At 31.6% G+C, this 20,810-nt stretch overlaps 1 protein-coding gene across 1 annotated transcript in view; it reads right to left on the reverse strand.

Moving 5' to 3' along the window:
* LOC108913996 (probable chitinase 10) overlaps nucleotides 1–20,559 on the reverse strand; it is a 62,161-nt gene extending 41,602 nt beyond the window's left edge. The window contains exon 1 of the mRNA XM_018719689.1: nucleotides 20,341–20,559. Coding sequence (XP_018575205.1) covers nucleotides 20,341–20,343 — 3 coding nt within the window. The 5' untranslated portion in view covers nucleotides 20,344–20,559. The remainder of the gene's footprint in view (nucleotides 1–20,340) is intronic.
* Between the last annotated feature and the right edge of the window lie 251 nt (nucleotides 20,560–20,810).

The following is a 20,810-nucleotide window of genomic DNA, read 5'->3' on the forward strand; positions in this document are numbered from 1 at the left end:
ATTAATGTATTATTAAGGTATAATTAGTATTTTCTGATTTGTTCTTTATTAGGTAATGTTTCTCTGTGTTTTTTATTATGTAATTTTTGTTATTGCTACAATTATTGTATAAATTTAAATTAATTTAAGGTTAAGTTGAAAAGCAGCCTTGGCTGATACTTCACCTTTTCATTGTATACTTACTGACAATGAATAAAGACCATTTATTATTATTATTATTATTACTAACAAAACTAAATTAAACTTATCTTCTTCTTGAAAACCTTTAACTTGTTTTTTATTAAACACTTTCAATATACTTTTGTTTATTTCAATGTTTTTGAATCGTAGCTTTCTTCCAATAATTATTAACAATCATTAATCATGCACTCTTTTAATTAAACAAACAGTAGATAACTAATTTAACCGAAGAAATCTTTAAAAAAAACAAGCTTTAACTTAAAGATACAGAAGCGCTCTTGCTATTAACTTCATTCATTTCATTAATCACTTATAATCACAATCTTTTAATTAACAAAACAAAAATAAAATAATCAACTAAAGGAACAGGAACTAAATATTTTCAGAATCAACATCAACATTAAGTATCTGCTTATAATAAAATTTCTACACATACTTATAACTAGGTACATTAAAAAAATAAGAATCATCAAAGTAAACTAAAGCCTTAAAAACTTAAAATAAATAAATCATGAGCTAGTCGAGAAACCGCTTTGACCGCTCAGTTATTTGTCGATAAACGATTTGAAAGCATGAACGAAAGGAACTCCAGTCAAGAACTTAAGACGCGCGTGATTTTTAAATTTCTCGATTTCTCGACACTTTTTTCTCGTCTCGAGTAAGGCCAGATTTCCCGGGAATTCTCGCTTCGAGAAGTCTCGACCAGAAACCCTAGTTAGAATACTTTAGCGATTATTTATAGTTAAAAACGCAATACGCGAAACTGGCAAATTACTATTACCATTATTATATCCAGAGCTACTACACCAATCGAGAAAAACGCTTCTGCAACCGTGGAAAAATCCGATTTACGAAACTCTATTCAAATCGAATTTCTCTTTTGACATTTCTCGAATACGCCGCGCCAATATTAATGGTAGTTTCTAATGGAAGCGAAACAGTTGAAATCCACCAGCGAGCATGAGATACTGTGGGAAGGTCGTACAGGGCCATGATTTATCGGCTCACGACTGTCAGACGTTTAGGCGAAGAGGCGTTTCGACGTGCGCTAGTGGCAGGTCGTGCTAACTGGATCAGAATGAAAAACAAACACGAGTCGATTATGTCGGCATTAGTACCTAACAGGAGGAAATATGGCCTTCTCTTGTCGTCGAACAGTTGCCTCATATAGAGAATTAATGTGCTGTGTCGTCTATTATTCAACAGATGTCACGTGGAGGAAAAAACTCGCTTTCCACAGCATCCTAGATTACGAGTGAAATATCAGATAAGCCTACATAGTTGCCCGTGGAAAATGTACAGAGTGGTTCAAAGAACTAGGACAACTGTATAACATTTTTGTGAGTTTTTTTATACAAGATGTCCCAGAAATAAGTGTACAAATGTTTTAACCTAATAAAAGTCTAAACAATTTTTTAGCAAATTCAGGTTTTTGTTCGCTATTTTGTATTTTTTTTGTATTTTAATTTTTTGTATTTTTTCATTTTTAATATTTTCGAATTTTTTTCTTCATTTTGTTGTATTTTTTTAATTTTTAATTTTTTCGAATTTTTTTCTTTTTCATTTGTTTTTATTTTTTGTATTTTCATGAAATGTCACTGTCTTGACATATTTTGTTATTTTTTCATTTTTTATTAACTCAAGTAAACATTTCGACTTACGCTCTAGAGATGGATAATCAAAAAGTACAAATTAAAAAAATTATGTTATCCTCAAAAGTAAGATGTTTTCAAATATAAATATTAGACAAAAGTTGTCGTTTTTTTATTATTATGACACTTATTTCCAGGACGTCTTGTGTATACAGTGTGTCCATGGATGAAGTTGAAAAGAGAAAACTTTTTTGTTCATTTTACGAAAAAAAATGTAATTCTTGTTAAAAAAATCTTTTTTTTCATAAAATGACAAATAAAACAGCTTTCCCTCATTTCAACATACATCCGTGGACACACTGTATAGAGATGCATCTAATGACTATGATCCAAATGGAATTTCATGGCCTGTTGTGATTTTTTAAAGCAATTTTGAGGAAAGTGCGTTTCCTTTAAGGATTTTTTATTAAAAATCTGGCTAACTAACCTTAATGAGGATCACTTGAAAAATTTATATCCCAAATTTCATCAATTTATAAAGCAGAATACTTTTAACATTGCCGGTTAAAAATCTAGGAGGCTTCGGAAAAGCCTGATGACCAAAAATTAGTCAGTTACCGACCCTGCTGACTGTAACTGGTAAATGGTAGACTGCATATAAATATTTCCATAATTTTAAGTATTACCTATTATTTTAAGAATTTTAAGCACAAAAACAGATTGCATTATTTGCCAATTGTAAATACCAGCGTCAGTAATTGATTAATTTTTCTTCTTCAATCAATTCCAACACTTCTAGATTCTTTAACTGAAATAAAATATTAATAAACTTAAAAGAATATTCTGCATTATAAATAAATTAATGAAATTTGATATATTTAATAAAGATTGCTTCTAAAACAATTGCAGCAGGCCATGAGTTGCCAACTAGATCATTATAATTGGTCCAGAAAGTATATCTAGAAAGCTACCATCTTCAGAGACACTTAAATAAATGAAGCACTTTTTTAAATTCAACACCCTGTATCTCGAGAACCAATAATTTTACATCCTAATGTCATTAAAAGTTTTTGGCAATGATGATCCAAGGAACAATAGTCTTGTAGCCACGACATGATCCTGGTGGTGGAAAACACTCTGTACAGTGTAAATTTTATAATCTACGCAGGTGTTTCACTTCACCATCATTTAAATAGTAAAACTGATCTAAATATGACCTGATTTCTTTGTTTAAAAAGTCAAGCGACCAAACGGTCTCCATTATGTAACACGAGGGACTGGTAGTGTGCAGTGGTGCAGAACTAGTGTTAAGCAGTGCACAATGTGTGCATAAGTGGAACAACAGTTATAGTGGAAATCATGCAGAACATCTCGATAGGGAGACATGTTCAACCATCGCAATGGGCTTGGAAAACGACGTTGTAGAGGGCAAATCTAGTTTAATTAAACGTCAATTTATCAGGATGACTTGAAAAAAAACTTCTGATATTTTCATTTTCTTACAAAAGTTATATAGTCATTTATTATTTTTATCTTTTCCAGTGATTTTTCTGATGGTAGCGTAATAACCAAAACTAGTAAAAAGGGAAAATAAATGTTTTTAATGAATTAAAAAGAATTCTCATTTATCCCATCAGACTTAATATAGGTGCTTTTATGGTCTTGCCAATGGTAACTCTTAGAAGCATCTCGAATTTACGCTGAAATATATCCCCAACGTGCTACAACTCGTCAGACCCAATTCTTGGAGATTACTCATTAATTTACCCATAATTTCTGTCACCTAAATTTGATGGAGATACATATTTCCAGTACTCCTTGAAAATATACCTCTCTCCAGGTGTTAGAACTCAGCTTTGATTTACATATAATTGATGGGATTCCTTGGCAGACCTCAGTTTTGGTTTCCTCGAAAGCCCGATTTATATCCTATAAAGTCCACGAAGCGAGTGTTCATTTCCAACATATATCGTGATATTTTATGGTTCTCTATTTATAATTAAGGCTTCTTCTTTCTATTTATATTTTTTCATTGTAATATACATATCCTCATTTCAATATTGCTTCCATGGAGTAAAATCTTGTGTGCACTATTATATGACCTATTTAATTTTTTGCTCAAGAACGTACGAAAAACAGTAGAGGCCAAATTTGTTTCAAATAATAAGACTTCAATTTGAACAACTTCAAACTCAATCAACGAAATTGGAGAGGAGTGTGTGAATAATTCTCTAACCTTTAAAAATATTGTCTATATCTCGAGTCGACTGCCTTCTAGTGAGCGCAATGTATCACTACAATCTCAACCTATTACGTCCAATTTCCTCACATACTTATCGTAAATCACGTCGAACTAAAAAAGCTACCAGATATGTCGCAAACGTATGCCTTAAACGCGGCTGTAGTTGTTCTACACATTCACCTAATTAACATAAATGCAGCAATAGACGAAGCAGAAGTAGAGCAAGAGAGTTAGGCACGATCGAATTTTTAAGGATTTAAACGATGATTGTTGTAAAAGCTTCTTCAGCTTGTTAGCTGGTAATTTCGCAATACCTAACGACATCGGGGTTTAATGAACCACAACCAAGGAAATGGGAAAGAATAGTGTTGTTCTTAAAGGTGTTTCGAGAAAGGATGACATTAACGATATTGTAGATGGAGCGACAAAAAATAAAACGATTTTTTCCATTGATCTCTAGCCTTTTTGTTTTAAATATGAACATGATACAAATCAAATATTCATCAAAAATTAAATGCTGAAACTTGCACCTTTACTGCAACGAAATAACGAAAGAATTAAATTTTAGACCTTATTTAATCTTAAGGTGGCTATATTCCTTGGCGAGAAATAGTCAATTTTCTGGCGTTTTTAGGTACTGAAATCTTGAAAAGTAAAACGTGTAGAACAAAAGTAAGCACAAAAATAAAATCCTTGATGTTGTGTTTATTTATTGTTACTATTTAAATTTACTCAAATAAAACATAAAAACAACAAAATAAAACATACGTTTGCTGTTATCCTAACCCCACATTTTAAGAATAATTTTCACGTAGTTATAAATAAAAGTAAACAATTTCATTTGTAGGACTAAGCAAGTAAATGTTATAGGAATATTTACATGTGGAGTTATATATAAAAAAGTAAGTATTTTCGTAGATTTCAGTACCTAAAACCTTGATGTTTGATCGTTTTTTGCACCTGTTTATTCGTTTTACTGCGGCGTCTTTGAAAATACTCAAATGGCATGTCGTAACATTCCTATTATTTGATAAGCTTTAGATTATTAAGTTATTAAATGTTTTAAATTATTTGTCTTTGTGGAAAACACTAGTTAAAGAATACGGGGCCCTTAAAGGCATTTAATTCTTGTTATTGTATTACATTATTTGCCATTAAAAAACTTTTACCTATAGCTCAGTATTTAGTTCCGAATTCTTGACACATGCAGTAAGTAGAAAATTGCTCAAGAAACAAAAGTTACATAGTGCCGATGTGTGCTTTCACCCTGGGGGTGAATGCCACCCCTTCTCGGGGGTGGCAATGAAGGCACCCATTTTAATCATAAAAATCAATAGAGGGATGATTTCTAAGTAAATATTGCTCTATAACGTTTTTTCCAAAAATTAATATTTTCCGAGTTATTTGCGATTGAAAATGTTGATTTTTCATCTAAAAAGTGCATGTTTTTCAAACATTTTGATAAATAACTCGAAAACCGTGCGTTTTATCGAAAAACCCTTATACAGCAAAAATAAAGCTTTTGAAATAACAAATCGATTCATTTATTGTTGATTACCGTAGATGTAATAATAACCAAGTTATCACTCTCTAAAGGTGATTGTTTATTTTTCGGAAAATAAAATCGAACCTTTTACCGTAAAATAATGGCGAAAGAACTTTTTCGAAGGAAATGAATATAACCTTTTTTAAAGTGCTTGGAAAGACCTTTAAAATGCTTTTCGAAAAAATTTCGTAGCTCAAAAACTCGCGGAGTTATGATAAAAATAAAATGCTCATCTCATTTTTTCGGAGAAAAAATCAACAATAAAATCTATGGCTGAACCATAAAAATAGAAACTAAGCGTAGTCCATGTAAAGTTGACTTTATTTAGGTACTAATAATAGGCTCTGCAAGTTTGACCGGTTTAGAATGCCTAAATTTAAAAAAAGTTTGAAATAATGAAAAAATTTTTTTTATTTTTTAAAAAATTTCCTTTTTTTCGAAATAACTCAAAAACTAAACAAGATACGTTAAAAATTCAAGAGTTCAAAATTAAAGGTCTTATTTTATAATATTTTCTGCTCATTTTCAATTTTTCTGTAGAGCAAAAGTTAACTGAGATATTACGTTTTTTAATTTGCATTTGCGTGTATGGACCACCTTCTTTGAGCCCTTAAAACCTAAAAATCTCGAAAACGAAGAGTTCAAGAAACTTAAACTATAAAGGTTGATTTGTAGCTCTTGCAATTCCCTGCAAATTGCTTTTTGGAGCGATGAAAAATATTAAAATTTAAAAAAGTTATCGTGAAAAAACGAATTGTATTATTCAGTGAAAGTTGTCGGATTGTGTAAATAGCTTAATTTGAGAACATGTTCTGGGAACAGTTGCCAAAATTGTCCTCCAATCACAGACCAAACAGAGGAAGTCGACAGTGTTGATAGTTCTTTAGATAATATGTAAATTTTTGATAATAAAGTATAATTGTATAATACACAAATAATTTTTATTTTCCCTTTCATTAATTACACAATTTAAGTTTCGAGTTTTAAATAATCTCGTTGAATTTAGTAATGTATCGTTGAGTGTTTTGAAGCAGGTAAACATTCTTCAATTCCTCATTAAGGGTTGTTTTTAAAGGTTGAAACGTTGCAATGAATCATCAGTAATATTATAAACAGTGATGAGTCTTTCATTCATTATAAATGCTATGAAGATGTGCTTTATTTTCTGCAATAAGGGTGCTTTTTAAGGGTTGAAATGTTGCTATTATTATTCAAAATATAAAAAAATGCTTATTCTATTGACATAACACTTAAATCTATGGTTTTTACGTTTTTTGCAAGAAGGGGTAATTTTCACCCCCTAAAGACAATAAACACAGATTATGGATATGTAACTTTTTTTTAACACCAATTTTATTGAAAATCAGTGCGTGTGTCAAGAATTCGGAGGTAATACCCTATTTTTACCGTTTTATACTAGACTACTACGACCGTATCAAAAGTACAGTATTTTTACATATTTAACTGACGGTATTGCAGGAGACAGGTCCTTTGTAGACGGCTTACCCACAACTAGCACTGAAGCACAGCTAGAATCCTTCCATCGGTCGAACCGATTTCGGAGTTATTAGCCTTCATCAGTATGCCGTTGGTGAGGCAAACTACGAATGATCCAGCTAATTTGTTGTCTATCACAGATGTGAGTGATTTTTTAATTATTTTCTGACAATATTTATTAGTTCCATTTGAGAAAGAAAACTACCTCAGCATTTTGAGCACAACAATGGATTGAGAATTGGTGCACAAAAGTATTCAGACAGAATACAACGCAGTATTCCAACATCTCACTTGTTCTACAATCCACGACGTGGGACCGCGAGTAGAAACCAAACAAAAAAATGAAAACTAGAGAGTATTTGTAACAGTTTCCTGGTGCGAGCATCAGTTACCCAGTCACGATGGAAACTGATTCACTCTGTCACATAAACAAGGAGTTGAACTCGAACACACGCTTACTATGCAGAGCAGATGGTTGGGGTCCTTCATATTCCAGTATGGTTCACCTAAAAGTCTTCAGAGAATAGCCGCTGCATCAAAAATTGTATAAATATGTATGACGACACCAAACCCGAAATTGATAGTTGCTGCGAGTGCATTGCTACAAACATTCCAGGATCTGGGAGTGACAGAATATGCAATGAGAGTTAAAAATTGTTGTATTCGAGCACACAGCTGCTTCTAATGTCAAATTGACTCTTTAAAATATTATAATCGCTTTATAAAATAAATAATTATATCTATAAAGGTGTATAATATTAATAAGCCCGAACTATGGAAAAGGTCTGGTAATATATTCAATTAAATTCCTTGTTATTATGATTATTACAATTTTATTAAAATGTATAGTCGAAGAATTCTTAACACGAAGCTGTAACGCATATGTTTTTAACTTAATTACAGAAAAATTTAACAAACGTACATTCTTTAAAGCTTTTATGTTGTCTTGAAGACTAGAATATAAATGAGCTGATTTGTGGGATGTTAAAGTTAAACTCTGTCAAAATATAATGATGGATTAATGTCACAGATCAATAAATACAGTTCTTACAGACATACGTTAGGAAACGCTTTTATTTCGAGATACAAGGTGTTGAAATTAAAAAGAGTATCTCATATTTGCTTAGTTTAACCAGTATCAAAATTGACAAAATATATATTTTTTTTTTCAACTTATACTAATACTTCCATAGAGACATCATTTTATGACATAGTAAACGAAGTAATTGAATTAACAGAACTCTGAAGAATTTTTATTATTAAGATTTATTCATAATTTTGTTGGAGGTCAAAAGATGAAGGATGAATTAATTTTTTTATTAAATGCATTTTCGATTCAATCTTGAAATAACTACGCCATTTCAGAAGAAATTTATTTCATAAAAGAAATGAAATAATGTATTTTTTCGCATTTTGACTGATAATGTGCTATTTTATTGAATTCAAAATCGTTTATAGTCCAACCAAATTACACTTGGAGAAAAAAAAATTGTTACCTGGATAAGTGGAAATGGTAAAAGGGCTTATAATAATTCTAAAAAAAATAAATGCCTGAGCAGGGGTGGCGGAGGGTTCTTTTGGGGAGTTGAAAAGTTGTGAAAAATTTTTAAATTGGGATTTCTAGTGAAAGTTGACATCAAACAAAAAAGTATCTAATGCAAAAGTTTTAGACCATGCAAAAATCTACAACTTTTGTAGAGGTCACTTTTTACGATAACCTCAAATTTTCCGAGAAAAATGCGAAAAACAGGATTTTTTTCTGATTTTTCGTTTTTTACTTCTCATTTGCGCAAAAATAATTTAACTTTGACAAAACTTGGTGAAAGTATACCTTTCTCTGTCTTAAATAACCTCAAATTTTTTTAAATAAAAAAATTAATAAGTGTCTGAGATATTCACTTTTTTCGGCCTGAAACACTTTTTTTTAAAGAAAAATTCTACTTAAAAAAATCATCGTACAGAGTTCTGACGGTAATCATTTGTTTCCTTTTGACATATACTCTTTGGTGAAATAAAAAAATCTGTAATAACAGTTCAAAAACATGCTCAAAAATGCAAAAAAATTAAAAATGACTTGCAACAGTGAATTTTTCAGTAATTGTTGAATTTGTTTAAATTCAAAAAAAATTCAAAAACTGACTACACCATTTATTCTACGGGAAAAAATACAAAAAAAACTGTGTCTCATTGTTTGACCCAAAACTTTATTTTTGTACAGTATTGCTATAAACATTTAAGTCGAATTACAAATGCACAAATGATACATTATATCTGGATAATTTGAGATTTCAATAATACAAAGTATTAGCTGCAAAGTCTACTGTTGACGCGAAACCCGAAACCCGAAATTTTGCAAAATAGTTTTATTTCTTTTCTGACATTATTTGAAAACGAATTTTAAAATAAATTGCATATTACATTGCCACTTTTTTCGCTCTATCCAATGGCGTCAACACTTTTGCAATCCGATGTTTCGTCTTCCAGGGGCCATCATCAGATTATTTTTTTTAAATACGTCGCTGCTATTTTTATGACAAAATCCAAAGTCATTTTTAATTCTGAATTAGATGATATTACTATTGTAACCGCTTAAAAACGTTTTTAGCTATCATTTAAAATTTTTCCTGAGTACGGCTCTGAATACTTTCAAAATATCTGTTGGATAATTTTTTTTAATCAATAATTTAAAAAGTTGTACTTAACTAATAAAAAATTATACGAATTTATGAAAGGTTTTTTTAATTTCTAATTAGTATTGCTAATAGTAAGTAAAGAAAATTGTTGGATATACGGTATTGACTTTTATACTGTTATGACTTCATCCAATAGATATTTTGAATGCGTTCAGAGTCGTACTCAGGAAAAATTTTAAATGATAGCTAAAAAAACAAACTAAACAAGTGGCATTGTAAATATGCAGATTATTTTAAAATTTGCTTTCAAATAAAGCCAGAAAAAAATTAAACAATTTTGAAAAATTTCAGGTTTTTCCGGATATCTCCGGAACTACCCGGAAATTAAAACTTTCTAAACGGCATATTGTTAGGTATAAAAAAACACAACTTTTTTCTAATCTGAGTCACCTTGTATCTCTTACCGTTTCCTAGATCCTAATGCTATCCCATCCTTATCTTGGACACACTGTATATCTATGAATTCATCAAAATTTAAAAAAAATCCTACGGAAAAAAAATTATTATTTATTTTATTTATTCACTAATCGACTTGTGTTTATAGCAATACTGTACAAAAATAAAGTTTTGGGTTAAACAATGAGGCAGCTTTTTTGTATTTTTTCCGTACAATTAATGGTGTAATCAGTTTTTGATTTTTTTAAATTTAAACGAATTATCAACAACTACTGAACAATTCATTGTTGCAAGTCATTTTTTATTTTTTTTGCATTTTTGAGCATGTTTTAGAACTGTGATCACAGATTTTTTTATTTCTCCAAAAAGTATATATCAAAACGAAAAAAATTATCACCGACAACCTCTGTACGATGATTTTCCTAAGTAGAATTTTTCTTTGAAAAAAAGTGTTTCAAACCGGAAAAAATTAATATCTCGGAAACTCCTTGATTTTTTTTATCTAAAAAAATTTGCGGTTATTTAAGACACAGAGAGGTATACTTTCACCAAGTTTCGGTCAAACTTAAATTGTTTTTGCAGAAATGAGAAATAAAAAACGAAAAATAAGAAAAAAACTGTCATTTGTTATAAGCTCCTTTACCATTTCCACTTTTGAAGTCCAAGTAACAATTTTCTTTATTTTTCCTCTAAATGAGTTATTTCGATCGGTCTATTACTAAAGTGGTACTTTGCCACATGAAATGTCACTTTATGTATAGTAATGTCAATTTTTAAAGTTCTAACTTTGTAATGCGTGATTGTTCCGATGTTATTAATACCGTTTCTTTTTTTTTAACTCAGTTGTAGTTCTTAGTTAATATACTGCCATACCAAAAAGCAGCGTTTTATTTAAGTGATCAACTGACTCCTGCGCAGATAGTTCAGATAAAATAAAACAAGCGAGTTGTGAGATTTAAATTTATCGCTTCACACTACCAGCGTTCCGGTCATCAAAGGATGCACCGTTATGTTGAAGCAAAGGAAACCAAGAGTTTGTCAATACCACCCGACAGGAAACGGGGGAAACGTCAACCAACGAACGGTTGTTGCGTAAAACAAACACCGAGCGTTTCACCTCTTGTTATTTCAAGCAGGTATATTCGGTCATATATGGGGGGAAACTGAAATATCAAACAGGCAGTCGATAAATAAATAACGAATCAAGAATGGGCGGCAGAACCAACGTTTTATTGTCCATTTTATAATGTTTCGACAGGCGGTGGCAACTACAGCAAAACACACGACAGAAGGTAAACTTTGATAGAAGTATGGGCCGCGTGTATAATAGTGTGTGTTCTTGCTGCATGTTTCAAAACAGCTGTTAATAGCGTTGCGCAAGATCAGGGAGTTAATGTATGTCAAGCTTAAGAAAGGTAAGTGTACGGCTCAAGTAGGTTTAGAAAATGCGAATTCTTCGAATTGAACAAAGCTGTGATCATAAATAGAATATTGTTCTTCTGCAACCGTCACAAAACTATGACATTTTTTTACTGTTAGAGGTCTCTAAGGTTGACATTTTCCTTACTGAGAAAACAAATGGTATCTTGGCAACAAAAAATCCAATTTTAATAGTGTAGATGTTATGCTAAACGAATTTTATAATATACTGAATTTATTGTTACACAAATACGTACCTCTAAAAAAGGAATCTTATGGACATTAGCCGGTTTGGTTTAGCGGCAAAATTATTAATAAAATTAAATTAAAAAATAAACTTTGGTATAAATATAAATCTACAAATAACATTGATGATTACAGCAGATTTAGAGAAATAAGAAATGAAGGACATTTTGGGGCAAAACTATCTTGTAGGTCTCTATCTCAAGGACATTTACAGCTACCAGTTTTTACGCTATGATAATTTTTAGGTTGGCGTTAAAAAAAAAACACGAATGCATATTTTAAGTCTATTCTATGTAAGATATGTTCCTTGACCATTTGTTTTACCGTTGATTGATGATAATATCCAAGGTTGCCCAGTAGTTATATCTAAGACACTTTCCTGATTTAAATCCTGCACTGAATCCTGATACAAATATGATTGTTAACCTCCAACGATAAATATTTAATTAATTGTTCCTCTTTACAGGATAGTCCAATTAACATCAGATTTTTGTCAGTTCGAAAGAAAGTTAAAATTATTCTTGTTTAATTTAACCCACAGAAAATGCACAGACGTGAAAGTCGAATTTAAACGATCTTAATTTTTCAGCCACCTGACGTGTCACTAGTTGTAAAAAACTGTATTAGATTCCACCTTAATTTTAGAAATTACTCAATCTCCAAATAAAGAAATCAGGACACAGGAGGTTACACATTTAGCCTATCATTAACTGTTTTAATTTTAACGAGTCGATCAAGTGTTTTTTTTCTCTTGAAAGATAATAGTCTGGCCGCGGGGTTCGGAAACTGGGTAGAACAAGGCTGACCTTGAAATTAGAAAGAGAAAACATAGGCGTCTATCGAAGGTATTTATAATTTAATTAAGCTTGAAAAAAATTAGAGGAATATTACATCAGTGTAGGCGACTCGTTGTTATCCGCGAAGTAATTATTTGAAAAATCTGTGGGCAGTAGGTATAAAAAAAGTATTTAATTAAATCAAGTCTGTTAATTTTTATCTTGTTACAAATTTCTATGACGCACTGACCTAGCATATTTTCTGTCAACTTAATAGCCTATACGGTATGCTGCATGTAAAACTCGCCACCTTTTTGCCGACAAGATTTTTTGTTTGTTTTTTCCAAATTTCTTTACTATCGTAAAAAACAGTTATTTACACCATAAAGGAGGTAAGGAATACCCTTTCTATGATTCCTAATAAGATTGCACAGTTTTTGAAACTAGAACATCCTGAAACATATACAGGCCATTCATTCCGAAGAACACCGGCAACATTACTGGCTAATACAGGAGTTGTTGTATTGGAAATCAAGAGTCACGGTAGGTGGAAATTAGCCACAATTGCAGAATGTTGCTGACAATTTAAGTAACAAAAATTAGATAGCCAACAGGATCCTTTACAATGACTCTTCAACTCCAGGTTCTAGTAGTACCTCGCATCATACTGTTTTAATGGTCAGATAATATTGAGCATCCGGTGACTGAAATGGAGCGGTCAAATCATTTTGAAAAAAATGTGAGAATTAGTAAACGCGAAGGGAATAATTATCCAGATTTTGTAAATGTTACTAAATGTAATAACTGTACAATTACTGTAAATATTCATTCATAATAATTAATAAAATGTAATGCTCATCAAATATTTCTATTTATTTGTTCATAAAATATGCATTTATAACTCGAAATCGCTTTTTTCCCTAGGGAGGTAAGTTACCTCACTTACCTTCCGTTGCCCATAGCAACTTCAACGATAAAATCCACTTACCTCCTTAAAAACAATACATTAATAGTCTATTTACTATAGTGGAAGCAGATAAATTTCTTTAACATTCCCCTGTACAACAGAACTATTTCTATATTAACTTTCGCTAATTTAAATAGTACCTACCTGATATTTTAATGAAATCTTTCAGGTTCAAATATATCGGAAACCAATTTTTTTTTTAATTATGTAAATTACAAAATTTGCTCAAAATGTTTTTTAAGTGACTTTTCCAAAGCCTCTGTCATCGAATTGGTTATCATTTAACTGCATAAAATACATTTTTCAAAGACCTGTGAAACGATGGGGAGCTTTACATGGAACATCCTGTATATTTTACTATGCTGTAAAAAATTACATTTTGAAAGTGCGCTGTTTATTACTTTTTCGGGGCACCGTATAAGGCACTAATCTGTTATGCTTGAAAATTATCACAAATAGATTTTTCACACGAATAAATCCGTAAGTATGATCCTTTCTCTGTCCACTTATTAATTTTCAAGGAGCGTACCAGCTTTTGACCAATTTTCCGGCAGACAACCTCGCGGTAAAACGCATACAATGGAGAAATTACCATTAGCATTGTGCCCATTATTCAACGGTTGGCTGCCCAAATTACATTAAACCAGCTTATTTGCAATTAACGAGAACAATGAAATACCGAACGCACAGAAAGTGCTGGAAATTCTTCGAATTTAGCTGGATTTTACTTTCTTCTCATCTGGTGGAAATATTCTCACGTTTCCAGGTCGGTGATTCATGGGTAACTCTGTTTTGACAATGCTTTGTGTATCAAATCCATTGTTAAATATAAATTTTACTTTCTACGACATCTTGACAGAAATGAATCAGTTTAAGAAAGTATTTTGGCGAATGAGTGCCTCAGGGCTCAGTTTTGAGGCCTGTGTTACAACGGATGTATAAAAATATGGTGTACTGAAAGCGCAACAAGGTCTATAACGTGAACGGATGGAAAAGATGTGAATAAAGTGAAAAGAGAGAAACGCGAAAAAAACATAACTCATACTTATAACTGTTGCAAAATATTGCGCAAGTTGTAACTTTAAGTGCTGGTGAGTTTCTAGGAGTAATAGTATGCATTCAACGTTTTTTAAATCAAAGGGTAGTCGAGTTATAATTTTTTTTTAACTACACTTGAACTCTTGTCTACGCCATCACTGAACTTACGTATGCGCTTATCAGTGTTGCCTGTTGTCACCTTTTCATACCAACTATGTGAAAGTAACGGAGTGTTAGAAAACGAAACTGTAATGGAAAATAATTTCACAAAAACAGATCACCTTTATATGAACTTGTGTCATATTATCTTAAAGTGGCAACTTTTTTTGATGTCAATATTCGATGTTGTGTTTTATGATTTAATAAATATTAACAAATATTAGTATGTGAATAGGCTTCTTGCAATAATTTTAATTTAAAAAAGTGATTGTTACTATTTTTTAAAAGCACTGTGTTTAGTCTGTGAATCTCAGTGTCAATGATCTGTGACATTAAGAAAACTACATAATATCAATCCGTCTGATGTGATATATGACATTTTAAAAAAGGAAGGAATTTGAGAAAACCAACTTGTAATATGATTTTCTAGAAATTGAAGATAGCCTCCGTATAAATATGTCTCTCTTTTAAAGTTACACCCTGTATAGTATTAATTAGGGCAACCATACGCTGTAAGTAAGTGTACTCATTGCGTATATCTTTACTCTGTTGCAAAAATGTGCAAAATAAAAACATTTTTCCTCGATATCCTAAAATCTAATGAAAATCTGCCAATTCTGGCAATGCTGCGACTCATCTCCACACGCATCTCGGAGCGCCATCTAGTTACCGCATTCAAGAGCTACCAGTCGCTAGTTTTTAGTCCACCCGGTACCTCTCACCATGTAAATAAATTATCTACGACAATAATACTTAGACAAAGTAATCGGAATAAGGGAAAGGATATATTTTGCAATACATTATATAAATTCTTTACCTGCAGCCGGTTATAAATTAATGCATTATGCAAGAAATGAGAATTTGGTGTTACATTTCACGGTTTTAGAAACGAGCTTTTTGCGCTGTTAAATCACTCGCTTAGACGGCTTTTTGTGCCTTGGATTTGTAAACCTGTGGCAAAACGATTTATTTATAAGTAAATGATACAGGGTGTACTGCCGTAGCGTTCGAAAATATCGCATTAAGTATTTTAACACGGTTATTTATAGCAGTTTTAGGTCAGGAGACGCTTTCAATTCAAGTGAACTATCTGACTCGGAGTCACTTGGGTTAGTTGAATGGAAAGTGGTTAATAGTTTTAACCTCAAAATGTATGTAGTTTTAGTGTTGCATTTAAACAGGTGCGACTGTTTATATGCTTTTATTAGTGCCCACTACTATGTACCCTAACTAGTTTTTTTATTCTATTTATTTTTATAACCTGTTTATTTTGCCGTTTTTGGTTCATCTTCCTTTATACATTTTGTTTCGCCTGCTTGTTTGTGAGCATTTAAGACTTAACAGATAAGTGAAATAAACAAAATAAATCGTTCAGTTTACCGAGCGAGCACCTGCCAATTACCTCGACAGGGTGTGCTTAAACCAGTTTTTCCTCATGAAAAAAATAAATTACTATTACAGAAAGAGTCAGACGTCGTTAAAGGATACGACAGGTTTAAAAATAGCCTTTTATCAACAACGGCAAGCAAGACTTGCCTTTTGATCTTGTTACCAACACTAAGGAATTATTTTTTGTAAGGTAAGGAGCAAAAAGTTAATTTGCGTTAAATCTATTGTTTTTCTGTGACGGAAATAATCTACATCTTTTAATATTAAAACTACAATTCTTGGAATACAATAGTTTTTGGTTTTTCCTATCAAATTAATTGGAAATATCAAACGGAAACGATATTTTAACACAATCCTTTTAAATAATTGCTACTTTATTGTTATTTGGATAAATACCAAAGGTAGTGCACAAACTTGAAGGGAATCTTCCTTTGGTAAAAATAAGAATGAGCGATAACAATGTTAAACTGTGTTTATAGATTTTTTTTGTGTATAATGAAACTTTATTTGGAATTAGTCTTATACAGGGTGATTCAAGACTCCCCTAAAAATTCACCAAAGGATACGAGGTTTCATTTTTGATCGCCATTTGTGAATCACCCTGTATATAACTCTTATCTAGATTTAGTTATTTCTTAAACTGTGAGTTTTGTTGTAAAAAAAGAGAAAAAGTAATTACTATTATGCACCTTAGTCTAAAATGTAAGAAAATCTAAAAATATTTATTTTCGAAAACATTCAGAGGTATTTAAAAAAATCACAAGCGTAGAAGTTCTTAATTAAAACATTAAACTTACCAAATTTCTATGAACCTTTCGCTTATTTTTCAAAAACTCTTAATTGATTCAACAAAATTCCAAAGCAGCAAACTTTAAACCTGTTTCTTTTTACAAAACGGCTGTTTTCAGCGACAAATATTAAGAGTACGTTTTGTACGCAAAATTGAATGGAGACAGGTATGTCTAGTCAAAAATGACATACAATGCGACACAAAATGGTTATTTAAATCCAGATACAATACTGTATATAGCACTCTCTAACATTAAACAAAAAACTAAGTAAATATTTGAGTTTCTCATCATCAATACATCCAGTTTCTCGAATTTTGTCAAACTGCCATGTTACTGAACCAAAATATAAAGAAAATACCAAACAACAAATTTTTTTTGGACGCTCTGTATCGCAAGAACCAAACCGTTGCGGACCTATGTGGATATGAACTTTTTATCTTAAAATTAGTCAAAGATCCACCCTTTAAAGTTTGTACAAGTGCTTAATAAACACCTTGTATATTGAAAATTTAAAATAATAACATTTTACTTGACAAAAGTCATCTTCTTGTTAAAGCTTCAATTTTAAGATTAATGCTATGTGGAAACAGATAAAAATAATTAATAATTTGCTGTATTATGATCCATTTTGAACTCAGGATGAAATATTTTGTCCACTCACGACATTTTCACTTCTGCAAAAATGGTGAATTTCAAACAAACGTTTATAAAACACTTTTTTGCATATTACTTCCCATTGGGTCGTGCCATATAAATGTTAAAATCAAATACTATTAGGAATTCTTGTACCAGTTGGATTCTCACTAAAAAATTCTAGGAGCTACAAATCTGGCAATCTAGAAGGCTACTCTATTGCATATAAAGCGACCATTCAACACCTTACCTAAATATACTGTACAAAGAAGGAAAACAAGTGAAGGAATTGTATCTATAATTAACGCTATTAAGAATATGAAATTATTTATCGTTTTTAATAACAAATCTGTACAATATTAATCGATGCCGCGATCCCAGGTTAAACAAACAACACCGATCGGTGTTAATGACACAGACAGAGTTGTGTCAAAAATTTATGTAATTACAAAGTTTGCCAATCAACTTTGGCTTTCTCGCGCATTACTGAGGCAATCGCCGCTAAGCGTATTTTGTGCTGAACCGGTTTGACATTTGTAGCACTGGCTTGAGGTCTTTGTTGCATTAGGTCAGTGGCTGATGGAAAATCTGTTGCCAAAAAAGGCTATTTATAGATCAAAGCAAATCAGTTGTGACATAGGAATGAGTAACTTGACACAATCTCAGTACAAAGCATGCTTTATCTGGATTAGAAAAAAAAATAGGTACAGATTATGGTATCAGATAGGGTTCCTTGGCCAATCAGAGTGCCACGGCTGTATACAACTTATTCTTTAAGTATATTGATCTCTGAATCCAAAAATCTTGGTCGCAAAGCCTGAAGTGGTCAGTTTAATTGTCATTAACAAATTAAATGTTTAAATAGCTGTAAAAAGTTTATTTTTGTGGCTAGTACACTTTTTTATGCGTTAATAGTTACGTTAGCTGTAAAAATAAACTATATACAGCCATTTAAACATTTAATTTGTTAATAACAAACTGACCACATTCAGGCTTTGTGACCATGTTTTTTTGGATTCAGGAGGTCAAAATACTTTAGAATAAGTTGTTTGCAACCGTGGCACTCTGATTGGCCACGGAACCCTATCTGGCTCCTAGACTATATAAACAATATCGGAAAATTTGACCGAGAAAGTTTCATCGCATATAACGACTACTGGAAACTTTTACGCAGGTAATTAAAATAATAATCGCCAACAAAGAAAGCGGAATAGCGCTGTTTGTATTGTTTATTTTAGAGGAAGATTTCTTTTTTTTACTCAAGAGCCCGAGGACAAAACATTTACATAACAATTAATAATTGTCTAATGCGATAACAATAATTATTACTATGCCGACACATCTTTCACTTCGATATATGACAATAGGAGAAACGGAATTTAAAATTAAAATTTTCTAATAACCTAAAGTAAACAGTATAAATTTATTAAAATCGTTATTTAACTCTCTGTTTCTAAATTAATAAGTGCTAATATTTTCAACTCAATCTCTAAGACAGAATTTAGCAGATTATTGTATTTAAAAATTTCTTTTTTTCAGTGTGGAATCATTTCAGGGCATTTGCATATTCATATGCCATTTATAGTTTATAAAATCAGGAAATGCAAAAAGAAGAATGAATGTTTTATCATGAAAGACAATTATGAGCATAATAGAAATAAATGTTTCTTCCCAGTGATATAGTACTAATCGATAAATTATGTCTATGCAATTAGATGTTGAAAGTTTACGACTTGATTTACCTTTCTACCACATTTGTTTGCCCAACATTAATCCTTTCTAAAATTTATAATGGCCCCAAGTAGGACCCTTGAGGAAGAACTATTTCCTAAAGAAGTATTTCTAGTACCTGATTTTGCATAGAACCTAGAAATTTAATTATAGATCTGCCAGTGTTGGTAAACATAACAGCATCTAACAGGCGAAGGTAGTTCGATTATTATGTTCAACCTGTTTTAAACAACAAATTTATTTTTAAACTATAACGGGTACTAATACATGTCCATATACTAGATATATAACTATATAGATATATTATAGATATACTAGATTATATAACTATTAATAAGATATACATCTTTTTTTATTTGTTTTTAATAAAACTTTAGCTGTTACCACTTCAGTTTTTGCCAAATGATTTTAAACAAGTTGCTTATACGCAGAAAAAAAATGGAAACCGCCAAAACAATTCTAAACAAACTTAACCTTACGAGTATCCTTAGATATTTCAAAGTTATGCTTGTTTATGGACATAAAAAAATTGTGTCATGGATACAACATTTAGAATCGTATCACTAATTAGCTTTCAACAATTTAAAATACACGGCACGCAAGATTGAAATATCTTTACAAAGTTTCTATTATATGGTCTATTTCGCACGATAACTTTTGACCCTAAAAGTTTAGGACACACTCGATTTGTTGAAAATTATTTTTTTCAGTCGATGACCAAGATACAGGGTGACCCAAAAAATATGTTGGCTGACCCATACGCCAGGATTCTGTAAGAAAACCTTTTTATGAGTGTAATAATTTTTCGAAATGCAAGAAAGGCAGGTTTTTTTAATATTGGAAAATGAAGAAGAAACGGAAAATATATTCAGAATAATTTCAAAAATGTGACAATCTAGGCCATATTTTAGTTTTAAATTTAAAAACCTATTTGAATAAAATTCTCTCAAATAAAAATATTTCATTTTCCGTCAAGCTAACGTTTCGGAATTGTCCATCTTCAGTTTCAGACGAAAATGTTAAAATTAGCCTTTGTATAACTCACCATTTTGACGTCGCTATCGAAAAAACGTACACAATATTCACAAGCGTCCCTTTATTTGCTCACACACTGTATACCCGTCGCATAAACTCGAATTCCGTTTGAAGATCGCGCCTGTAAGTCGGATTCATTCACCGCTGGTATCAAACTGCCTCGCCGAAATCGAGTAGCCTATGAATTTCTTCAGTTAAGGCCCCTACCAACGCTCACTTATCTTTGTTCCTCACTCACGGCTGGGATCTAGCAGGCTCTGTCCCACGCCGGCATAAAGCACGGCAAATTCGAAAGTTGATTATCTCCGTCTCGCTCGGTGGCGTATGGCCGGTGTTTCGTCCTTTTCCTTTTGAAGGACTGTGCGATTGCCTTTCTTTTCCTAGTCCTGTGTAAATCGGTACGGCCGCGAGACGCCGATTTTGCCAGTTTTATAACAGCGGTCGATGATTTGTTGTGATCGGGCGCGAAAAAATGAAGAT

This window comes from Anoplophora glabripennis, unplaced genomic scaffold (assembly GCF_000390285.2).
Source record: "Anoplophora glabripennis isolate ALB-LARVAE unplaced genomic scaffold, Agla_2.0 scaffold561, whole genome shotgun sequence".
NCBI classification, from domain to species: domain Eukaryota; kingdom Metazoa; phylum Arthropoda; class Insecta; order Coleoptera; family Cerambycidae; genus Anoplophora; species Anoplophora glabripennis.